General features: G+C 44.7%; 1 protein-coding gene across 6 annotated transcripts in view; it reads left to right on the top strand.

Moving 5' to 3' along the window:
• Positions 1-24708, top strand: part of DUSP16 (dual specificity phosphatase 16) — an 85011-nt gene extending 60303 nt beyond the window's left edge. For all 6 annotated transcript variants that reach the window (XM_027129571.1, XM_027129576.1, XM_027129577.1 and 3 more), the window contains 3 exons: positions 11790-11949; positions 17261-17384; positions 20911-24708. In XM_027129571.1, coding sequence (XP_026985372.1) covers positions 11790-11949; positions 17261-17384; positions 20911-22081 — 1455 coding nt within the window. In that variant the 3' untranslated portion in view covers positions 22082-24708. The remainder of the gene's footprint in view (positions 1-11789; positions 11950-17260; positions 17385-20910) is intronic.

Consider the following 24708-nt stretch of genomic DNA (forward strand, 5'->3'; position numbering starts at 1 on the left):
GACTACTGCCACTTTCTCTGGTGTTTTTGGGGGTAGCTTCTTATTTCAGTCTTCTAACACGCACAGTTGACTTTCCTGGGCTGCCTTGCTGTTCTGCCCGTCACCAGGACTACTGCCACTTTCTCTGGTGTTTTCGTACGAGAGTTAGGCTGTAGCCTGGACACTGTATAGCCAAATACTGCTTTCAGGTTTCTCTGTGATCTAGGAAGACAAAGGCTCATGTCGTCAAAATGATCAGTGAAAGTATTTATTCAGGGTCCACGGTGTGTAGAACGCCATACAGAGTGCAGGCTGGTTAGACAAGACCTGTTCCTGAGACGGTAATTCGCAAACAAGGTGATTCAGGCAGGAGCGAGAGCCGGCTCCGGACCGGGAGGATTCTCATGCCAGGTCTTCGCCTCACCGGCTGGAGCCACGTGCCCCGAATCAGCTTCTTCACCTGCAAACTGAAATGATTCCTGCCCCCTAGTGTTCTTGTGAGGCTCCTGTGACGTGGCCTTACGCCAGGCACCAAGAGCAGTTCCTGGTTTATAGGGACACTGTTATTGTCACCACCGGGTAGGGTGTACAAGGGTCTGGGGTGAGTGGTGGGTACATTGGGCGTGGCTGGCTGAGGAAGGCTGGCTGGAGGAAGTAGGTCAATTCTGAAGGCAAGGGGAGTGGCAAATGCAAACTCACTCATTAAATTGACTTCAGAAAGAAAAATTACAACTCCTTTATGTACATTTGCAGTGCCTGTGTGATTTAATGGGACCTCTGTCCTCGGCCTAAATGAACATGGGCAACCTGACCAAACAGAGCGTTGTATTAAAGCTGTATTCCATATATTACTCCACAGTCTGTATCAACAGAGCATAGAGCCCATATTTAGAAATTAGTCCAACTACAGGGCAAAGTTGTTTCATGGTTTAGGAGAAGGAAACAAAGGGGGAAAAAAAGTGAATGCAAATCATAGCAGTAAAATTAAGATTTATTTTTTGACTCACAAAAATTATTTTTGAACACTTTCTTGATTGTATTTTGAAACCAGAATCTATTTTTTAATTTCTTAGGGGGTAATCTTTTCTACTTTACAGCTGAACCCTTTTTTATACCCAGCCTGCTACATTCAGTGTAATTTCCCTACTTGAGGCCAATTAGGAGAAAGGACAGTTTGAATTAGTGAAAGATATACTTTACAGGCTGGGGGGTGGGCAGCAACTTTACTGAGATATAATTTATATACCATGTGATTTATAAGTTATTTTTAATTGAGATATAATTGACGTATAACATATATATAATGACGTATATGTTATACGTCATTATATAATTGACATATAACATATTTCAAGTATATTAGTTTCAAGTAACATTATATCCAACATTCAGTATTTGTATATATTGCTAAATGATCACAATAAATCTAAGTTAACATCTACCACCGTACATAGCGACTCCTTTTTTTTCCTATGATGAGAACTTTTAAGATTTCTCAGCCACTTTCAAATATGCAATACACTATTATTATCTATAGCCGGCATGCTGTACATTACATCTCCATGACTTACTTGTTTTGTGACTGGAAGTTCGTACCTTTCGACCACCTTTACCCCTCCCCTCCACCACCTCTGGCAGCCACCACTCTGTTCTCTGTACCTATGAATTCAGTTTCTGTTTGTTTTTTAGATTCCACATGTAAGTGAGATCATACAGTATTTGTCCTTCTCTGTCTGACTTAGTTCGCTTAGCATAATGCCTTCAAGGTTCATCCTTGCTGCCGCAAATGGCAAGATTTCCTTCTTTTCTAAGGCTGAATAATATTCCATTGTGTACATAATACCACGTCGTCTTTATCCATTCATCTGTCAGTGGGCACTTAGGTTGTTTCCATGTCTCGACTTCTGTAAATAGTGCTGCAGTGCACAAGGGGGTGCATGTGTCTTTTGGAGATAGTGTTTTTGTTTCCTTCGGATAAATACCCAGCAGTGGAATTGATGGATCAGATGGCAGCTCTATTTTTTTTTTTTTTTTTTTTTGCAGTACGCGGGCCTCTCACTGCAGTGGCCTCTCCCGTTGCGGAGCACAGGCTCCGGACGCGCAGGCTCAGAGGCCATGGCTCACTGGCCCAGCCGCTCCGCGGCATGTGGAATCCTCCCGGACCGGGGCACGAACCCGTGTCCCCTGCACCGGCAGGCAGACTCCCAACCACTGCGCCACCAGGGAAGCCCGGCAGCTCTATTTTTAATTTTTTGCGGGACCGCCACACTGTTTTCCATAGTGGCTGTACCAGTTTACATTCCCACAAACTATTATTTTAAAAATAAGGTAAAGTAAGGGAACTAACGTTTATTGAAACTTCTTGTATATTATGTGCCACTTTATCCTCATAACAGCTTTACAAAATAGAGATCGTTAGCCCTGTTTTACAGGTAAGGAAACTAAAGCTGAGGGAGGTCAGGTAGCCCCTCCAAGGTCATTCAGGTGGCGGACAGTCACGTGCTGAGCCGGGCTCCCAGTTTTCTGGGACTGGTGCCCGTGTGCTTGTCCTGCACACTGAGTTCACCCACAGTAACAGGAGGAAGGAGGGTTTAGAGGCACGTGTGCTGGCAGAAAGGGAAGTGGTGGTAGAAGTTTATCAAAACTTCCTCCTGACTGTTTCTGTTTCTTCCATGAGCAGAGAGAGAGGGTGAGGGAGGACATATGGAGGGTTTGAAAAGAACGGGGAAGGGCTGGAATGGCATCCAGGCTAGAGGCCAGGTGAAGACCAGGGGCCTGGAGTGCCCGCTGGGGAGCGTGGCTGGAAGGGGGCCCAGCAGCAGCGCTGCTGAGTGTTCTTCTCGGGCCACGTTCAGCTGCCTGCGTGCAGATGCAGACTCGGTGGCGAGCCAGGTTCATCCAGGGCTGTGATCTTGCCACGTGAGTGTGAAGAGGTGACGGAGGGACCCCGTAATTGAGGGTGAAAGCGAGGGAGGGATTCCAGGTGACCCTCGAACAGTGAGGGGGTTAATCCTCGTATCGTTTATGGTCGGCCCTCCCCCTCCGCAGGGCCTCTGCAACCTCGGACTCAACCAGCTGTGGACCCTGTAATACTGTAGTGTTTACTGTTGAAAAGCATGCACGTATAAGTGGACCCGCACAGTTTAAACCTGAGTTGTTCAAGGGTCAACCGTGTAATGACTGGCCACAGAATTTAAGCTGGGCCAGGAAGCAAGGACAGACGTCATGAGGATGAAGGACAGAGAGGAGGCTGAATGAGGTCCTGGGGGGATCGAGGGACGCCAGGAGTGGTGGTGGAAGGCAGTAAGCTGGAAGGAAGGAGGCGGCGTCCTGCAGCGCGTTGTGTGAGGTTATGGTTACTGGTAATGGCAGAGACCGGACCGGGCCTCGGGAGGGAGTGCTCAAGGTGAGGCGCTCAGAGAACCCAGAGGCCACAGTGTCGGAAGGATATTTGAAGGCCAGAGAAGAAAGATTACGTTATCAGTAGGAGGCACGTGTTAGCCGACTGAGCACAAAGTTGAGCCAGATATGCAACAGCGTGAAGGCTCTCTGGAGGCCTAAGGATTACGGTGTTTAATGATGGGACAGAGTCATACTGAGTTGTGTACGCTTTACACAACACACTGAAACAACGCTGAACGCATTACGTAAATTCCTTAAAATGTGGTAGGAAGTCACAGACCTCCATCTCTGAGTAAAAGCAGTCATGATTCTATAAAACAAACCCGTTCTTCATACTTGTGGTTCCATCCCAGTTCTTGCCGTCAGGAGCATTGACATAAGATGCCCTCTTGGCCACTTACATGCCCGGCCGTGAACATCATCAGGAGAGAAGGGAACAGAACAGTCACATGACAGTCACGTGACGCCTTAGCTGACTGCAGCCCCCACCCACCCCTCTGCTCTGCCGCCCTCGGCAGGTGGGCGCCTGTCTCCTGGCAGCAGTGGGCTCCGGGCCGTCGCAGGGCTACTAACCCCATTTGAACAGTTTACTCACCAGGACGCAATTGTGTTTGTTCTCGGACCTGTTTAGGCCAATGTACTTGTTATCATAACGACGTACGTTAGTTAAAATATTGCATACACGGATGAAATATGAATGAGGAAAGAGAGTTGTTTTTCTATGACCTAAGCTAAATGGTTTCAAAAGATTCGGGAAAGGGACTTCCCTGGTGGCGCAGTGGTTGGGACTCCGCACTCCCAGTGCAGGGGGCTGGGGTTTGATCCCTGGTCAGGGAACTAGATCCCGCATGCATGCCGCCACAACTAAGGGGCCCATGTGCCTCAACTGTGAAGCCGGCGAGCCACGATTAAGGAGCCCACAAGCTGCAACTAAGGAGCCCGCCTGCCGCAACTAAGACCCAGTGCAACCAAATAAATAAATAAATGTTAAAAAAAAAAAAAAAAGATTCAGGAAAGACTGATTGCTCTATGTTTTTTTCTGTCTTACTAGGCAGGGGAAGGCAGCCATAGAATATTTAGGGGACAGTCATCATCTAGAAGGTTCTGTCCTGATTTATTGCTTTACTAGTTCTTGCTCTTTAAAGAATGGAAAGTATAAGTGGTAGATGCATTTGGTTGTGATTTTCTTAAGAACTCCAGTCAGCCAACCTATTTTAAAAAAAACACCAAGAAATCAGTGAATTAAAGTACATTTATTTGTTTTGAGTTAAAATGTTTTACGTATATATGTAACATTTTTAACGGTTTCCTCTTTTAACTCATTTTTTCCACTGATGTATAACTACCATTTTTTTCTCACTTCATTTTGCGGTTAAATTATTTTATTATCACTCCATTTCAACACATTAATGTCCCCTCCCCCCTTACATCAGTTGTCTAAAATAAAGCTACTACTTAAGTGCCTCTCTTCGTGGCACACCGTTTTATACGTGGAGAATATTGTTGAGACATAAACAGCGTTGTAGGCTTGGATGACTGATGTTTCTTACGTGAGGTCAGAACTGCCCCTTTTTCGTGTTTCCTTTCCATCGGGCCATGACCACTGGGCACGTGGCAGCAGTGGCGTGAGGCTGGGGGACGTGCACGTGGGCAGCCAGGCCTCAGCCGGGAGCAGCAGATGCCAGTGTGAACACGGCAGCAGGGCCACGCTGTGATGCCCGTGGCTGCAACTGAGGTGACAATCAGGGAAGAAAGAGGTAAAACAGGACTGATTAGTCTCCTCCAGTAGCCATCGAGTGTCCTGAGTTATGTCCATGCCCAGAGGGGTGCTCCTTTATTTCCTAACCGGTTACAGTTAAAAAGGGTGAAAAAGGATGCAATTAAAACTTCATATTCTGTTACTTCATTTGGTTAAAAAGAAAGTCTGTCTGTAGGCGAGTTACCTTATTGCTCCATCTAATTTGCTTTAAAAAGAACTTCAGTAGAGAATGGCAGTTAAGAGGACGGATTCTGGAGATGAGAATATGCTTGGATTTGGATTTCTACTCTGGACCGCTTGTTAGCTGTATAACTTTGGAAACATTCCATGAACTCTCTAAGCCTCAGTTTCCTCATTTTAAAAATGAGAAGAAGAATAGTATCCGTCTCAAAGGGTGGTTGTGAGGATTAAATGAGACGGTGCATTTAAAGGCTTAGCACAGTCCCAGGTACACGGTAGGCACTCGGTAAACGTTAGATGTTGTTTATTAACGTGTACCATAGTAGTATATTGTTAATATAACATAGCACCTGTAGCAAAGGTGCCCAACACATTTTTCATTGAATTTAGGTTTAAGTGGTCATTTCTACAGAATGTAGACTATTAGGCTAATTGTCAGAAGTGTACATTATTCTAGACTTTGTGTGGGGAAATCACATTTGATGCTCACTACTGACTTGTCTCACGTTAGTGTTGTCATTTGTGAGCATCGCCTGTGGTCTTTTGTGTAGAGTAGGTAACGCTGCCCGTGTCAGCCTCTCTCCTCAGAAACTCCTGTGTCTTTATTATCGTACTACTTTTAATTTAATAAATCTCTGTCACACTGTTGATGGAAAGGAGATGGAAATGTAAAAAGGTTCCTTTCTTTAAGGAGCGTTCATGAGAGAGGCATGAAAGACTTTTATCTCCAGTAATGCTGCCGTTCTTGCGTGGGAAACGCTGTGGTGATCAGACAGTGGTAGAAAACAGTGTGACCTTCACTCGTGTACAGACGTTTAAAAGTTGTAAACACCACTGAGATCTAACAGGAGCCTACGAGACCTTCGGAAGGCGAGGGTCAGTCACTCTAAGAAGCTCGCCCAGCTCCACAAGCTGTTTCTTGACTCTGTCATCTGATAGCCGAGAGGGCCGCACACCTGATCTGGATTTACTCAGTCTACTTTTCTGTAAAACAATATATTTATTGCGCTGAATGTGGTAAATGAAGGGATGAGCACGTTGGCAGGAGGCTAAAATAGGGAGAAAATGACCAACTGTCCTTCGGGGAGTTGGAGTTGGAACAGATCTGTAGAGGAGGTAGCATTCCAAGAAAAGGAAGACGTGACCAGAGTTGCTTCGAAGAGAATGATTTCAGGCCAGGGACATTTCCTGAGAGGCAGCAATGGATGACTAAATGGAGTGGGTTGTATAGGCTTGCCTGGAAGATGGTGGACGGGATGTTAGCTGAACAAACACGTACCGAGTGCAGCTATGTACCTGGTGCTGAAGGGAGAAGAACAGGCAAGCATCTGGCCAAGACCTCACTACTTCACTGCTTAATAGGAGAGACGAGGGAACCTGCTAATGTGCTCGGTGCTTTACTAATAGCATGTCCAAAGTCCTTCGGACGGGCAGAGAACAGAATGGTTAATTATGCACCCGTAGGAGGGCTTCATAGTAAGGTTAACTTAAAGTAGAAAAGTGGAAGAGTCATCAGGACGAGGAACAGGGCCTGCTGAGCTCAGAAACGGTGCGAGCAGCATCGGGGAATGGGGATGCGCTGTGATGGGGATTTGGCGATGCTATGGAACAGGAGCAGGCAGTGAGACATGATGAAACTAAGTGTGGAGAAAGCACGTAGCTCGCGTTTAATTACAAGAAAGATTACTCCGGTTGTTGTTTGGAGAGGAAAACACCGCAAACTTCAAGAGCTCCCTGTTGGCTCTTTTGCTACCATGGTGAGGGCTTACCCCTGAGCAGCGACTGGGAATAGAGAGAAAGGGTGGACGGGAGGGGCGATACCAGGAGGGTTTGGCAACATTAGGATGGGGGTGGTGAGGAAGAAAAACAGGATGAAATGATCCCATTTTCTAGCTCAAGTGTCTGGGTGGATGTTATTACCAAAAACCGGTTTTGGATTACAGAGAGGAAACAAGAATTTGAGGCAGAGAAGGGAGAAAGAGAATGTGCTGTGTTTCTGACATTTTGAGTTTGAAGGTCCTGAGGAACATCCAAATAGAGATACCAGGAAGCGGCTGGAAATGACGTCAGAAATTAAAGAGGGCGTGTGTGTGTGTGTGTGTGTGTGTGTGTGTGTGTGTGTGTGTATTTATTTAAGAGTCATCAGCATGTAGAGGTGATAATTAAAACTACGGAGGGGGCTTCCCTGGTGGCGCAGTGGTTGAGAGTCCGCCTGCCGATGCAGGGGACACGGGTTCATGCCCACGTCTGGGAAGATCCCATGTGCCGCGGAGCGGCTGGGCCCGTGAGCCATGGCCGCTGAGCCTGCGCATCCGGAGCCTGCGCTCTGCAACGGGAGAGGCCACAGCAGTGAGAGGCCGGCGTACCGCAAAAAAAAAACCCCAAAAAAACAAACAAAAAGAAACTACGGAAACAGAGTCAACCTTCAGAGAGAGTATTTACAGCCAGAAGATGGCCTAGGACTGTATCTTAGAGAACAACCAGCATGTTCAGTTTAGGAAGAAAATGTTCTCATTGTGTGTGCATATATTCTGAAGTCATAGCACAAAATAAACAAAACAAACAAACAAAAGTATTCTAGCATACTCCCAAATCTTGTAAATCAATGCACTTATTCATGCATTTTGGGGATTACATCTAACATGGTCATAATAAATTGACATAGTTGCCCAGGAGGGGCAAGTCGTAGTAAACTGTCGCGGTTTTATTTTCTGTTCTTTGTTCCACTTCTCTCTCTAGTAATGAAGATAATAGAGAGTTGACTATATTAGTGATGTGTGATCTTTTAAACAGCCTATTTTGCCCTTAAAAAATTCTGCTTTAAAGCCTCAATAAATTTAAGAAAACTGAAATCATATCAGGCATCTTTTCCGACCACAACGCTATAAGGCTAGAAATCAACTACAGGGAGAAAACTGCAAAAAGCACAAACACGTGGAGGCTAAACAATATGCTACTGAACAACCAGTGGATAACTGAAGAAATCAAAGAGGAAATCAGAAAATACCTTGAGACAAATGAAAATGAAAACACGACGATCCAAAACCTACAGGATGCAACAAAAGCAGTTCTAAGAGGGAGGTTTATGGTGATACAAATTTACCTCAGGAAACGAGAAAAATCTCAAATAAACAACCTAAACCTTATGCCTAAAGCAACTAGAGAAAGAAGAACAAACAAAGCCCAAAGTTAGTAGAATGAAAGAAATCAGAGCAGAAATAAATGAAATAGAGACTAAAAAAAACAATAGAAAAGATCAATGAAACTAAAAGCTGGTTCTTTGAAAAGATAAGCAAAATTGATAAACGTTTAGCCAGACTCATCAAGGAAAAAAGGGAGAGGGCCCAAATCAGTAAAATCAGAAGTGACAAGGAAGTTGCAGTCTACACCACAGAAATACAAAGGATCATAGGAGACCACTGTGAGCAGCTATATGCCAATAAAGTAGACAACCTAGAAGAAATGGACAAATTCTTAGAAAGATACAAATACAATCTCCCAAGACTGAACTAGGAAGAAACAGAAAATATGAACAGACCAATTACCAGTACTGAAATTGGATCAGTGATTTTAAAACTCCCAACAAGCGAAAGTCCAGGACCAGATAGTTTCACAGGTGAATTCTACCAAACATTTAGAGAAGACTTAACACCCATCCTTCTGAAACTATTCCAAAAAATTGCAGAGGAGGGATCACTTCTGAACTCATTCTATGAGGCTACCATCACCCTGATACCCAAACCAGACAAAGATATCACACAAAAAAGAAAAAATTACAGGCCAGTATCACTGATGAACATAGATGCAAAAATCCTCAACAAAATACTAGCAAATCGACTCCAGCAATACATGAAAAGCATCATGCATCATGATCAAGTATCCCAAGGACTCAGGGACTTTTCAGTATCCACAAATCTGTCAGCGTGATATATACCACATTAACAAATTGAAGAGTAAAAATCATATGATTATCTTAGTAGACGCAGAAAAAGCTTTTGATAAAATTCAACATCCATTTATAATAATAAAAAAAAACCTCTTCTGAAAGTGGGCATAGAGGGAACGTACCTCCACATAATTAAGGCCTAAAAGCATTTCCTCTAAGATCAGGAACAAGACAAGGCTGCCCACTGTTGCCATTTTTATTCAACATAGTTTTGGAAGTCCTAGCCACAGAAATCAGAGAAGAAAAAGAAATAAAAAGAATCCAAATTGGAAAAGAAGTAAAACTGTCACTGTTTGCAGATGACATGCTACTATACATAGAAGATCCTAGAGACGCTACCAGAAAACTACTAGAGCTCATCCATGAATTTAGTAAAGTTGCTGGATATGAAATTAATATACAGAAATATGTTGCATTTCTATACACTAACCACAAAATATCATAAAGAGAAATTAAGGAAACAGTCCCATTTACCATCACATCAAAAAGAATAAAATACCTAGGAATAAACGTACCTAAGAAGGCAAAAGACCTGTACTCTGAAAACTGTAAGACACTGGTGAAAGAAATTGAACACAACATGATGGAAAGATATATATATGTTCTTGGATTGGAAGAATCAGTATTGTTAAAAGACCATACTACCCAAGGCAATCTACACATTCAGTACAATTCCTATCAAATTATCAATGGCATTTTTCACAGAACTAGAACAAAAAATTTTTTTAATTTGTATGTATGGAAACACAAAGACCCCGAATAGCCAAGACAATCTTGAGAAGGAAGAATGGAGCTGGAGGAATAAGTATCCCTGACTTCAGACTATACTACAAATCTACAGTGATCAAAACAGTAAGGTACTGGGAACGAAAACAGACACACGGATCAACAGAACGGGATAGAAAGCACAGAGATAAACCCACACACTTATGGTCAATCTATGACAAAGGAGGCAAGAATATACAATGGAGAAGAAGTCTCTTCAATAAATGGTGCTGGGAATACTGGACAGCTGCATATAAAAATATGAAATTAGAACATTCTCTAACAACATATACCAAAATAAACTCAAAATGGATTAAAGACCTAAATGTAGGACTGGAAACCATAAAACTCCCAGAGGAAAACATAGGCGGAACACTCTGACATAAATCGCAGCAGTATCTTTTTCGGGCCGTCTCCTGGAGTAATGGAAATAAAAACAAAAATAAATAAATGAGACCTAATTAAACTTAAAAGCTTTTGAACATCAAAGGAAACCATAAACAAAACAAAAAGACAATCTACAGAATGGGAGAAAATATTTGCAAACGATGCTACTGACAAGGGATTAATTTCCAAAGTATATAAACAGCTCATACAGCTTAATTAAAAAAAAAAACCAATCAAAAAGTTGGCAGAAGACCTAAATAGACGTTTCTCCAAAGAAGACACAAAGATGGCCAACAGGCATATGGAAAGATGTTCAGTATTGCTAATCATTAGAGAGATGCAGATCAAAACTACAATGAGGTATCACCTCACACTAGTCAGAATGGTCATCATTATAAAGTCTACAAATAATAAATGCTGGAGAGGGTGTGGAGAAAAGGGAACCCTACTACACTGTTGGTGGGAAGGTAAATTGTTACAGCAACTACGGAGAACAGTATGGTGGTTCCTTAAAAAACTGAAAATAGAGCTACCTTATGATCCTGCAATCCCACTCCTGGGCATATATCTGGAGAAAATCATAATTTGAAAAAATACACGCAACCCACTGTTCATTGCAGCACTATTTACAATAGCCAAGACGTGGAAGCAACCTAAATGCCCATCAACAGATGAATGGTTAAAGAAGATGTGGTGTATATAGTATAGTATAATATAATATAATGTAATATATAATATAATGGAATACTATTTAGCCATACAAAGGAATGAAATAATGCCATTTGCAGCAACACGGTTGGACCTAGAGATTATCATATTAAGTGAAGTGAGTCAGAGAAAGAAAAATATGATATCACTTATATGTGGAATCTCAAAAGAAAAAAGGATACAAATGAACTTATTTACAAAACGGAAATAGACTCACAGGCATAGAAAACAAACTTATGGTTACCAAAGGGGAAAAGTGGTAGGGAGGGATAAATTAGGAATTTGGGATTAACATATACACACTACTATATGTAAAATAGATAAACAACAAGGACATACTGTATAGCACAGGGAACTCTACTCAGTATCTTATAATAACCTACAATGGAAAAGAATCTAAATATATATATATGTATAACTGAATCACTTTGACATACAATTGAAACTAACACAACATGGTAAATTAACTACACTTCAGTTTTAGATTCTGCTTTAAACTTAAGTCTTTACATGTCATTTTGCTAGGTTTATTGGCTTTCACTGATTGAATGTAGTCTGATTGTTTCAAGGAAACTAGTCATTTTAATCATGCTAAACTTTTCTCTTTAAAAATGATCATGCTAGTATGTTATTAGTTACTTTAATTGCTCTTTCCGTCCCTAGGAGCTGATGCAACAGAATGGGATTGGTTATGTGTTAAATGCCAGCAACACCTGTCCCAAGCCTGACTTTATCCCTGAATCTCATTTCCTGCGAGTGCCTGTGAATGATAGCTTCTGTGAGAAAATTTTGCCGTGGTTGGACAAGTCAGTAGATTTCATTGGTAAGTAGCTCAAGTAATATTACAAGCCCTTTGGGTTATAGTCTCATGTAGAGGTATATCCCTCCCTCCCTTCCTCCCCTTTTTTTTCATTAGAGAAAAGGAACCTATTTCATACAGTTCAAAAGTTTGAAAACACATGATGCTCCTTATCTCATTTAGTGGCCAAGGAACCTATTTCATACAGTTCAAAAGTTTGAAAACACATGATGCTCCTTATCTCATTTAGTGGCCAAGGTGGTGTGTGTGTGTGTGTGTGTGTGTGTGTGTGTGTGTGTGTGTGCGCGCGCCATGCCCTCCCTAGGGACTAGCCTTGTGACATCCTCGCTGACTTTAACACGACCAGGGTTAAGCCTGATGGGAGCTGTGATTATGTATTGGCAAGTGCTTGAAAATCGGTTAAACTTTTGGGATTAAACTTTTTACCCACTTCGTCAAATCCTGTAAAAGACTTTTGGAAACTGTGGTGGCATTCCTTAACCTGGTTCTGCCTTGCTGCTGTGTTTTCCCCAGAGAAAAGTCAAATCCTGTGAAAACAAATCCCATTACATTTAAAGTCTTTATGTCACAAGATTCCTAAGCCTCAGTCCGTGTGCCGGTAATTTCAAGTAGTATCGGATCTAATGAAATTCCAGCACACACACACACACACACACACACACACACTCTCTCTCTCTCTCACACACACACACACACACACACACACTCTCTCTCTCTCTCACACAGACACACACACACACACACTCTAATACGTGTGTGGTCGTTCCTTGGCGTTGTCTGTGACAGGGTCTGGTCCATACCGTACTTTGTTCTGCTCACTGGGCCCGTCAGCCCTGGAGCCTCCCCGACTCCCAGCTTCTGGCGCTGTTGTGACATTTTGGTGCCCCGGGATCAGATCTGCTGGTAGGAGATCGATGGTGCGTATTTGAAATGTGGTTTTGGTGGGAAGTGGCTAAACCAAGGAGACGTGCTCTTTGCTCGTGACCAGCACGAGAAGGTGTGACTCTTGACGTCCGTGGGAGGAGTTTTCGTTACTTTTCCCCCTAGTCACACAAGTTTGAGCACCCTCGTCCACAATTAAATACTCTGAATTGGTTACTGAAAGTTTAAAAGTAAAGAACTAGTTCCATTTTTTTTTTTTTTTTGCGGTACGCGGGCCTCTCACTGCCGTGCCTCTCCCGTTGCGGAGCACAGGCTCCGGACGCGCAGGCTCAGCGGCCATGGCTCACGGGCCCAGCCGCTCCGCGGCATGTGGGATCTTCCCGGACCGGGGCACGAACCCGCGTCCCCTGCATCGGCAGGTGGACTCCCAACCACTGCGCCACCAGGGAAGCCCAATGTTTGCCTCTTTAAAAGACGACAGTTATAATGTTCCCATTGCATGTCACATTGATCCAGAGATGATTGGCTCTAATTTCAGCTAAAAGTGCGATTTCAGTATCTATTTAGAATAGAACCTGATTCTGTTAAGTCATGGCAATGTCTAAGCTTTAGGAGGTTGGTAGAAAAGAGAGAATATGAATAACTTTGCCCCAGCTTACTTTCTTCTTTCATTGGAGCTCTTGGCCACTTTTAATTCCTGCAAAAGGAATTTTATCATGTTGCTGGTTGGTGAAATACCCACCCAAATACGTATCATGATTTATTGTATATCTGAAGATACTTTTACTTACCAGTAGTTCGCTTGCTTGGCCCTGTTTACGGTTAGGGCCACCATCCTTTTCCCACCCACACAATCCAGGGCAACACGTCCAGCCCACTGTGGAATTCAGCCCATGTTCGCTACAGTTGCTAGTCTCGTCCAGGCTGTTTTAAGCTATAGTTAATCATGCCAGAGAATATAATTTGAAGACATACCCTCATACCAGGACTTAATAACGTATAGGCTCATACTTTTTCTTTTTATTATTCAGGTTAAATTTCAGTAAGTTTGTTCAGTAGAGTTTGTTGGAAGGACGCAGTTTTCATGGGGTGTTGCCTTTACTTCTAGTGGATGCAGGCCGCGGCGGGCGCGTTTGCCCGTCAGCGCCCCGAGTCACTGACCAGGGCCCCCGGCCCAGCTGGCCGCTCACACGGGCTCCTGCTTCACTCGCCCGCGCAAACTCAGGGCTCATGTAGGCAATCCAGGGAGGTAATTAAGAGCATGTACTTCGGAGCCAAACTGTATTTGATTATCGGTTAAGTGACTCCAGGTGAGTTACTAAAACTTCTGTGCCTCAGTTTCCTGATCTGGAGACTAAAGATAATGTTTCTACCTTTTAGGGATATTGTTCGGATTAAAATAGATAATGCATGTAAAACGCCTTGCAAGGTGCCTGACTCATAATTGGCTCTAATAGTAGCTGTCGGGGCTTCCCTGGTGGCGCCGTGGTTGAGAGTCCGCCTGCCGATGCAGGGGACGCGGGTTCGTGCCCCGGTCCGGGAAGATCCCACATGCCGCGGAGCGGCTGGGCCCGTGAGCCATGGCCACTGAGCCTGCGCGACCGGAGCCTGTGCTCCGCAACGGGAGAGGCCACGGCAATGAGAGGCCCGCATACTGCAAAAAAAAAAATAGTAACTGTTTTAAAAATTACCTAAGTCCTTTTCTGTTTTTCCTTGGAGCTGTGCTCTGTCACCTCAGTTATTTCTTCCTTCTTTTTAGCCTCTTTAACTTCTCCCCGTCACTGACTCCCTCTTAACCCATTGCATTTGTTATCCCCTCTCTCTTTTTAATCCTAGAATTGATAAAATAGAAAAAACTGAAAAATAGATAAAATTGAAAAAATAGATACATCTTGTTTAATTCCTGGATTGCTGTAGTGGCAGCCTGCTTTTTTTTTATTTCCAGTTTTCCCCGTCAGCGCCTTCTTGTTGCCCCCTATTCAGGAACCTGCAGAGGCTCCTTAATTGCCTCGAGTCCCTAGCCCAACATTCCCAGACTCTCCAACACCTGCTTCCCACCTCCGAACCCTCCTCTCCGGTCACTTCCCGCCCAGCATGCGCCAGCCAAGGCTGTTTTCTGAGTGGTGGTCCAGCCCCACCGTGGGTCTTTCTCAAATGTTTCCCTTCTCCTCTCCGCCAGGTCGACAGGTATTACTTCCTCTGCCTTAAGAGACTCAGTTTAGCACTCAGTTCTGCCAAGAAATGTGTTCTAATGAACCCCACTTCAGTATAATCACTTTAGATTTTTAAAATATATCATCAAAGCGGTTGTAAGAACAGTGTAAGTACCACGCAGAACATTTGAAAAAGAAACCTGTAACCTCAACATCCTAACACATCGGTTATCATCATTGCTTTATTTCCTTCCAGCCTTTTTCAAATTTTTTGTAAAGATTACCTTTTAAAGTATGTATCGGTCAGCCAGCCAGTATTTACTGGGTTCACACTGTGTGCTCAGTGTTAAACGCTTTGGGGGAGTGTTAGAAGCAAGACCCTTCTCGGTCCTCCTAGTCTAGTTTCGTGATAATTATTAAAAATGATGAGAGAGTACTGTCAACATTAAAAAAATATTTAAAGCCAGCCTACTTCCAAGAAGAATTTGAAGCAGCTTACAGTAAGAGGCTGGGATCAAAAGATAACACACATTCACACACGTACCCATTAAAGCAGGACAGAAGGGCAAGAACCAGGTAATATGGGACTAGGAAAGGCACAGTAAAACCGGAATTAGTTATCTCGTGAAATTGAGTGAACACCTTAGCTTTGAGCTTCTTAGCAGCCAAGGTGAAAGAGGAAATACTAAGAGCAGTATAGGCTAAATACTGAATAGTTGAGAGGAGGAAGAGAGCTGTGTAGCCCAGGAAGGCTTGGACTTGACGTACATGTGTTTATATACTGTTAGGTTGTATAGCGTGTCCTTTTTTCTTTGTTTCAATGTTGTTTTCTGTTCGTTTGTTATTGTTTTATTGTGTTTGATTTCCCTGTCTAAAGGGAAGCTGCTTGATTGTTCATGTAGTACCTTAAAGCTCTACGGTGTTTTGTACGTAACAAACAATAAGTCCTATACGTTGGGAATTTATTATATGTGTAACAGAGGCGGTGAGATTGAAGTATTATTGTATATTGTATTACTCAGCTGCCAGAGCAGATTCCCTGGATACCTTGTTAATTACGAGAACTTTACCATAAGGTTTGGTAAACTTTTGGTAGTTATCAATGAAAACAAGGATGAAAAGGGAAGAATTTAGCTCATGGCAGCAGCATGTAGGTAAAGGGTAAGCACATACGTAATTGTTCAGATATAAGGTAGTCACTGTACTGGCTAAAATGGTAGTTGCTTCCAGGCTGTGGGATAACTTCATCCATGTCCACGAGAAAGCTTTTAAAGCTCATCTACAGTGAGAGATGGCAGTACCGTGCGATCAAATTTCCTTGGTTCTTGGTTCTAACAGTGTTCACGAGTCCTTCTACCATGTTATGGGGAGTTAGCATGACGCAGTCAGACAGTATCTCCTGGAGATCAAGGAAGAGGTCAGAGTTCCCTTGGTCCTCATTAAGGTGACCTCCTGAAATTGATTCATGGCCCACACATGGCGGCTTCTTAAATTCAGCAAGTAAAGTGAGCCACTTTATGACACACAGAAAAGTCTCCCAGAGAAAAATAGAGAAATTATAGGAAGGTGGATTCTGAGTCGGCGTTTTACAAATTGCTTGACTTGGCGTCCCTGCGTCATGATGTGGTGTCACTGTGATTAAGTCTCTCCCCATCCCCACCTCCCTGCTTTTTACAGTTAATGTGTCACATATGTTTAAAATGAAAAAAAATTTTTTAATTTAATCGCTCATATATATCAAATCATTAGGCCATACACCTGAAGTACAATGTTATATGTCAGTTATATCTCAAAGCTGGAAAAAACGTAGTATCTCTTACATAATTCGTAAAAAACTTAAGTATCAGACAACATAGGTAAACAAAATATTAGCTAAATCTTAGGATTTGGGATGTTGTTTTCTTTATCCTATTCTGTATTTCTGAAGTTTTCTACACTGAACAAGTAGAATCACATGATCACAATGTGTGACTTATACTCAGGGAAAGTTATTAAAATAATAATGTAAAAAATACATGGTGAAAAGTACTGAATAAGAGGCAACCTGAGTTAGGGACACATTGCTTATTAACACATGTGGACCTTCATTGTTCTATATGTAAATTGTGGGGAAATCATCTTCCCCTACCTCCTTAAAAGAATATTGAAAGGAAAAATAGGTAAATAGATGGGATTTACTTCGAGTTGCCAGATGAAAGCCATTGTGTGAGTAAATGGAAATAAGATTTCACTGCTGAACAAAGTTGTCATTAGTGACCCTTTCTGAATTTGACTCATAGAGAAAGCAAAAGCCTCCAATGGATGTGTCCTAGTGCACTGCTTGGCAGGGATCTCTCGCTCTGCCACCATCGCCATTGCCTACATCATGAAGAGGATGGATATGTCCTTGGATGAAGCTTACAGGTGAGGACAGGAACATGCCCTGTGAGACTGGCTTCTCCTTTGACCTGAATCATGAGAAGACATGGTGGGTGGGGGAGAGGGTGGTGGTGACCACGTTAAAGCAGATCATGATTATTTTAGTTATACTCTTTACAGGTGACTGGATTTTTAAATGGTTTTTCAAAGATTGGAGAGAAATGCATTTTTATAATTTAGGACTAATTCTGCCCTCACATAGATCAAGTTCATCCTCAGCTACTTTTTAAGTTTAAGGAAGAGCAAATACAGAGATCTCCATCCTGTTACTTGAGTTTGTATCTTTGCCTGGTTGGGGAAATATCATTTGTTCTAATTTACACACGAGAAAGAAACGCTCCGGGAGAAACTCATTGTAGAATTCCTACTGTGCTTCAGATTCTGTGTCTCTTTCACTGAGGAAAAATCCCAATATATGCAAGTATAAAACCAAATAATAACCAAAAACTCCATTCGTTGAGTAGAATTTCCTGCAATCTAGAGTTGCTTAGATTTTGTAAAGAATTTTATTGAAGTATATAGTTGATTTACGGTGTTGTGTTAAGTTTGCTATACAGCAAAGTGATTCATTTATACATACATATATTCTTTTTCATACTCTTTTCCATGTGGTTTATCACAGGATATTGAATATTGTTCCCTGGGCTATAAAGTAGGACCCTGTTGTTTATCCATCCTAGATATACTAGTTTGCATCTGCTAACCCCAAACTCCCAGACCTTCCCTCTCCCCGCCCCCTCATCAACCACAAGTCAGTTCTGTATGTCTGTGAGTCTATTTCTGTTTCATAGATATGTTCACTTGTGTCGTATTTAAGATTCCACATAAGTGATATCATATGGTATTTGCCTTTCTCTTTCTGACTTATTTCAGTTAGTATGATAATCTCCAGGTCCATCCATGTTGCTGCAAATGGCATTTTTTTTATGGTTAACATTCCATTGTGTGTGTGTGTGCGTGTGTGCGTGCGCGCCACATCTTCTTTATCCATTCGTCTGTTGATGGACATTTAGGTTGTTTCCATGTCTTGGCTATTGTGAATATTGCTGCTGTGAACACAGGGGTGCATGTAGCTTTTCAAATTATGGTTTTGTCTGGGGATATGCCGAGGAGTGGGATTGCAGGGTCACATGGCAACTCTAGTTTTAGTTTTCTTGAGGAACCTCCATACTGTTCTCCACAGCGGCTGCACCAATTTACATTCCCACCAACAGTGAAGGAGGGTTCCCTTTTCTCCACACTCTCTCCAACACGTATTATCTGTAGACTTAATGATGGTCATTCTGACCTGTGTGAGGTGATAGCTCATCGTAGTTTTGATTTGCATTTCTCTAATAATTAGCGATGGTGAGCATCTTTTTCATGTACCTATTGGCCATCTGTATGTCTCCTTTGGTGAAATGTCTATTTAGGTCTTCTGCCCATTTTTTGATTGGGTTTTTTGTTGTTGTTATTGAATTGTACGAGCTATTTGTATATTTTGGAAATTAAGCCCTTTTTAGTCACATCGTCATTTGCAAATATTTTCTCCCAGTCCATAGGTTGTCTTTTTATTTATGGTTTCCTTTGCTGTGCAAAAGCTTGTAAGTTTGATTAGGTCCCATTTGTTCATTTTTGCTTTTATTTCTATTGCCTTGGGAGACTGACCTAAGAAAACATTGGTACAATTTATGTTAGAGAATGTTTTGCCTATGTTCTCTTCTAGGAGTTTTATGGTGTCATGTCTTATACTTAAGTCTCTAAGCCATTTTGAGTTTGTTTGTGTGTGGTGTGAGGGTGTGCTCTAACCTGATTTGCATGTGGCTGTGCATAGAGTTGCCCAGATTTTTAAGTATATAATTTTGAGGGGGTTGCCTCCACCCCGCCTTTCTCCAGACAGAAGGCAGCCAGTGACAGCAGCACCAAGGACTGGGGTTGTGTTCAGGGACGCCTGAATCGGAGTCCCCTGTGTATCTTGTTGGATAGAGGTGGTTAGTTTGCGTGTGATAAAGGATCGATAAATACAGGCACGTGGAGCCAGGCCTGCTGTAACAATTGGACTTTCTTCTCAAATTGGAAAATCTGGAGAAAAGAAATGAGCTACCTGAACAGCTCCTCACTTGAGGAAGGAGCTGAGGCGGTGGGTCCTCCCTGTGTCCGCACCGCGCCGCGTCCTGCAGTCTGGCTGCTCCCTAAGGTCCTCCTGCGCCCAGTAGAAACCAGCAGGAGAGGCGCCCTTCCATCCTGTTGCCGGGTCTCATCGCGAGGGTCCTGCATGTACACTTGTCACAGTTGAGGCAGTTGTTTCTGGCTTCGTTAATTTGCTTTAGGTTACTGATTTCCAAGGAGCTTATTTTTGATTTTTCTCTTTTCTTCCTTATCCAAATATAAATTTTCAGTGTAGTTTCACTCCTGCATCTTCTGAGAAGTGGCCTTAAGGGTCAGGGGCCACTAAAGAATGTATCTACTATTTCTAAAGAGTCTCTGTTTCTACAATGAAACAGAAAAGCTGTTTATAACTAGTTTTGATCCCTTGATGACTCTTTTTTAAACAAGGTGGTTACAGAAATGAAGCCAGACATCAGACCTGTTTTTTTTCTTTTTTAATATTTTAATTTATTTATTTGGTTGCGCTGGGTCTTACCTGCGCAGGTGGCCTCCTTAGTTGCGGCTTGCTGGCTCCTTAGTTGCGGCATGTGTGCGGGATCTAGTTCCCTGACCAGGGACTGAACCTGGGTCCCCTGCATTGGGAGCGTGGAGTCTTAACCACTGCGCCACCAGGGAAGTTCCTAGACCTGGTTTTGAATCCCGGCACCGTCCTTTAGTAGCTGTGTGATTTAGGGCAAGTCACCTAAGGACTGTGTGTACCTCTGTGATGGGGGTAATTACACCCACCTGGCAGAGGGTAGTTTTGAGAGCTGAATGAGAGAATACTCCCGTTAGTGCATTCGCATAATGCTTAGCAGACAGAGCCCACTGTGTAGCTGGTTACTCTGTCACACCGAATCCAAAGGGAAGGAACTCGGAAGTGTGTGCTTTGATGCCCTGGCCATCTGATACTCTCTCTTCTGATCGTTAATTAAAAATGTGCAACGTCTTGAAGTGGCTGTGGGGCCTTTGATGTTGGGAAGCTGAAGGTGGCGCATGGCTGTTAAGCTGTACTTCTGATGGCAGCGCCGGTGGGGAGGGGCGGTGTCATCCCAGGTGGTGAGGGAAGAATCATCTCTTACCAGTTGCACTGGAAGCCTTGGGTCCTTGAAAATAAGGAGGCTCAACCTAGAACTTTAGGGGCCTGGCCTCCCGCCTTCTAGCACCTCCGGGCTCGGGCTATAAAGCTCCCCGACGCAGAGGCCCTCATCTCCTCCTTGGCCCTCTGCCCCAAGTTTTAAACCAGCCACCTGACAGAGGTCTTGGAAGGGTCTCTCTGATGATTCCCTGTCGCAGCTCTTCACTTGCCGTAGCTTAGTAACATTCTTAGAATAACAGGTAGTCGTCAAATTCAAGCCTTTTAGGTTTTTTCCTCTTTTCATAGATTTGTGAAAGAAAAAAGACCTACTATATCTCCGAACTTCAATTTTCTGGGCCAGCTCCTGGACTACGAGAAGAGGATTAAGAGCCAGACCGGAGCGGCGGGGCCCAAGAGCAAACTGAAGCTGCTGCACCTGGAGAAGCCAAGCGAGCCCGTCCCGGTCGCCGTCGCCGCCGCGGAGGGCGGGCAGGGAGGCCAGCCGCCCCTCGGGCCGCCCCGCGCCCGTCCCGCCGCCGCCGCTCCCCCCGAGGCGTTGGGGCCCCGGCCTGTGCCCCACGCCGGTGCGCCCGGCGCCCAGCCCTCGCCTCCCGACGACGGCCCCCTGGTCCAGGCGCTCAACGGGCTCCACCTGCCCGCGGACCGGCGGGAGGACAGCGGCCGCCTCAAGCGCTCCTTCTCCCTGGACATCAAGGCGGTGTCGCCGTCAGCCGGCGCGGCCGCGCCCCTGCGCGGGCTCTCCTCCCCGGAGGCGGCCCCGGAGCCCTACAAGCCCTCCTCCGCCCTGGAGGGCGCCGGCAAGCCGTGCCAGTTCTCCCCGGTGCGGGAGGTGTCGGAGCAGACGTCCGAGGCCAGCCCGGAGCGGGAGGAGGCCGGCCCCCCCCGGGGCCCCCAGCCTCCGAGGGCCCCCGAGGGCCAGGGCGCGCGGCCCCGCGCGGGGAGGCCGCTCCTGTCGCCCCTGCCCCGCAGCGGCAGCGTGGAGGACCACTGCCAGCCCCGCTTCCTCTTCGGCCTCTCGGCCAGCCAGCAGCACCTGGCCCCGTCCTCCGCCGGGCTGGGCCTCGAGGGCTGGCACTCGGACATCCTGGCCCCCCAGACCTCCGCCCCCTCCTTGGCCAAGAGCTGGTATTTCGCCCCCGAGCCCCCTCACTTCTACTCGGCCTCGGCCGTCTACGGAGGCCACGCCGGCCCCCCCGCCTTCAGCTGCGGCCAGCTGCCCGCCTGCGGCGGCGACCCAGGCCACTCCGTGCGCCGGCGGCAGAAGCCCAGCGACAGGGCCGACTCCCGGCGCAGCTGGCACGAGGAGAGCCCCTTCGAGAAGCAGTTCAAACGCAGAAGCTGCCAGATGGAGTTTGGCGAGAGCATCATGTCCGAAAACCGGTCGCGGGAGGAACTGGGGAAGGTGGGCAGCCAGTCGAGCTTTTCAGGCAGCATGGAAATCATCGAGGTCTCCTGAGAAGAAAGACACTTGTGACTTCTATGGACAGCTTTTTTCTTGTTCACAAAAAAATATTCCCTGTAAATCTGAAATATATATATGTACATACATATATATTTTTGGAAAATGGAGCTATGGTGTAAAAGCAAAACACGGATCAACACCGCTGCTCTCTTTTAATATCTGCACTTGAGAGAGCAGCTAGTATTTCTCTCAACACAAGTGGAAGAAGGGCAGAGGCTAGCTTTCCCCCCAGGCACACGAAACAATTCTATGCAGTGGACTGCACATCCTCTCATCATTCTTACTAAATCGAGTTCTATTTGGTGTCAGAGGACAGAAGCGCCCACCATTTTCTTGTCGTGCTACAAAGAGATCTCAAATACTAGTCCTGTCCGGTCCCTTCCATAGTGCACCTTAGTGCTGAGACTGAGCCAGCCTGTGGGTCGGGCGGGGAGAACCTATTAGGAACAGAACCTAATGGTAAATCCAAGAGAAATGACCACATCCAAAGCTGATTCACAAACCCAAGCGCACCTGACAGCCGAGCGATGAGCGCATCGTTCTGCTGACCGACCATTAGGGGCCTTGCCAAGATCTACTATAGAGCAACCCCAGTACCTCAGACGGAAAGTCGGGGCTTTCACCACTACCAGGTTTGGTGGCCCGTTTTCTAGGCATTGTGAACAGGCAGGTAGCTAGTCACCCCTTTCAGACCAATTCAGACGGTCTCTGCACACATTTCCAGTCGGGCCTGGATGGAGGGCGTTCATTTGTTCCTTCTTCTTCTCAGCTTTGTGAAGAAAGGAAGGAAGGAAGCGATCTAGGATCAACTTAACAGCCAGGAGTCTGGCAGCATCATGATTTAAGCTAAGGCCGGGAGGCTGAACAAGTCTACCTCCCTCTTTATAAGTCAAAGAGTTGTCCGAGATGGGGCTGTCAACCCTTTCGATGAAGGTTAATTTCAAGCCAGACGTGAATTTATTCGGTAGCAGGGCAGCAGCACCGTCTCGTCCTCAGCCGCGCTAGACGGCTTCCATTTCGGGTTCATCGTGCAGATGCATCTTGTGAAAATGGAACGGTAAGGCAGAATTTTATAGGAAACTACTAAGAGGCAGAAAACTGCGGAAGGATTAGAGAAGGTGGAATTGCTGAGGCGAAGCAGGAAACTGTTATTTTCTCAGTGGTTTTTTTCCCTTAGCATGCGACCAAGGTGGTATTTCTATAATTAGACTTTCATACCGATAGGGCTGAGAGAGGCTTTGGTAAGCAACGAACGTTCAGAGAGAAACAGTGTAGGAAGGTGAGGAGAAGGCGGTTGAATTTTGCTTCGTTGCGAGCAGAGCGGAAAGACACAGCCAAGCTGTTCTCAGAAACTAACCCCAGCATTTTTTAGTAGAACGGACATATCAGAGTGGAGTGGGACCAAGTGGTCTCCGTCCGTGACCTACAATCACTGTATGGAATCAATCCCGGCAGCTGAAAATAGGAGGTGATTAGAACAAGTCCACAAGTGACAGCACTTACCTGCTTTTAAACTTCCTGGCTTGAGTTTTGTCAGCTACAGTCTGGTCCTGTTTTGAAGCCTTAATTCACGTCAGCAGCTTTTTTTTAGGGTGGTGGGCGGGTGTTAGCATTGTTCTTTACTGTAAGTGTAGCTAGTTGCTGACTCATATCTCAGGTTTTTCTACGTGTGAGAAATGGACAGTCCTTTGAGTTGGATGTGACTCCGTGTTTCCCATGGTGATGCTAAAGCCAGCATAGATGACACGATTCAAAACTGACTTGATTGTGGCGATTATGAGCTTCATAGACCATAACTGGTTATGCACAAATAATGGGCTACGATATGGGTATTAAATGGAGAGAGAACTGCGTAGGGAGTGCGTTGTTACCATACTGGAGAAGTTCTGTTAAGAGTGATTTAGCTTTTCTATATACATGTACATTTTGGATGTAATCAGATATTATCAAGGTTTCACACAGTAATTTCTGATGTGTTATGTACACATGCACCAAATGTGTAACAGCTCCCTGCTTCCAGAGTCTGGTCACAACTGTGGAACATTTTTGAGAAATGAAATTAATAGCTCCAATGCTGTATGTTTCAGGAGGGTTGTGGGACTTGGTTTTAATGCGATCTTTGGGCAGAATTGGCCTTCCATCATTTGGGATTTCTCTTGGCCATGGTCCCCTTCCTTCCTGTGACCAATGTGGTCCTGTACTACACCCTTTGGTCCTTGATCACTAACGTCGAGTAATCAGCCCTTGGAATGGAGACTGCCCTGCCGAAGGGGCAGCCTCTCGGGCCAGCCCCAGAGCCACGTGGGTGGCCGAGGGCCGGGCAGGGCGGTGGCTGACTCTTTGCAGCGTGGAATCCGAGGGGGAGCCCTGGAGCCTACCAGATGATACGGGATGGTGATTTTATACGACAGAACTAGACCTCTACGTGAGAAATGCTGGAAAATGGTTTAGGACATTTGTGAAGCTAGGTGGGAAGACTGTATAAACGTTTAATATGAATATAGTGTTCTTTTGTAGTAAGGCAAGCTGTTGAATGGTTGAATTGTGCATTTCTCATTCTGATGTGTCATGAATGTTAATATGATGAAATAAAATCAAAACTGGTACCTGTTTATACATAA

This window comes from Aethalodelphis obliquidens, unplaced genomic scaffold, assembly GCF_003676395.1.
Source record: "Aethalodelphis obliquidens isolate GAN/ISIS:26980383/991018 unplaced genomic scaffold, ASM367639v1 scaffold36, whole genome shotgun sequence".
NCBI classification, from domain to species: Eukaryota; Metazoa; Chordata; class Mammalia; order Artiodactyla; family Delphinidae; genus Aethalodelphis; species Aethalodelphis obliquidens.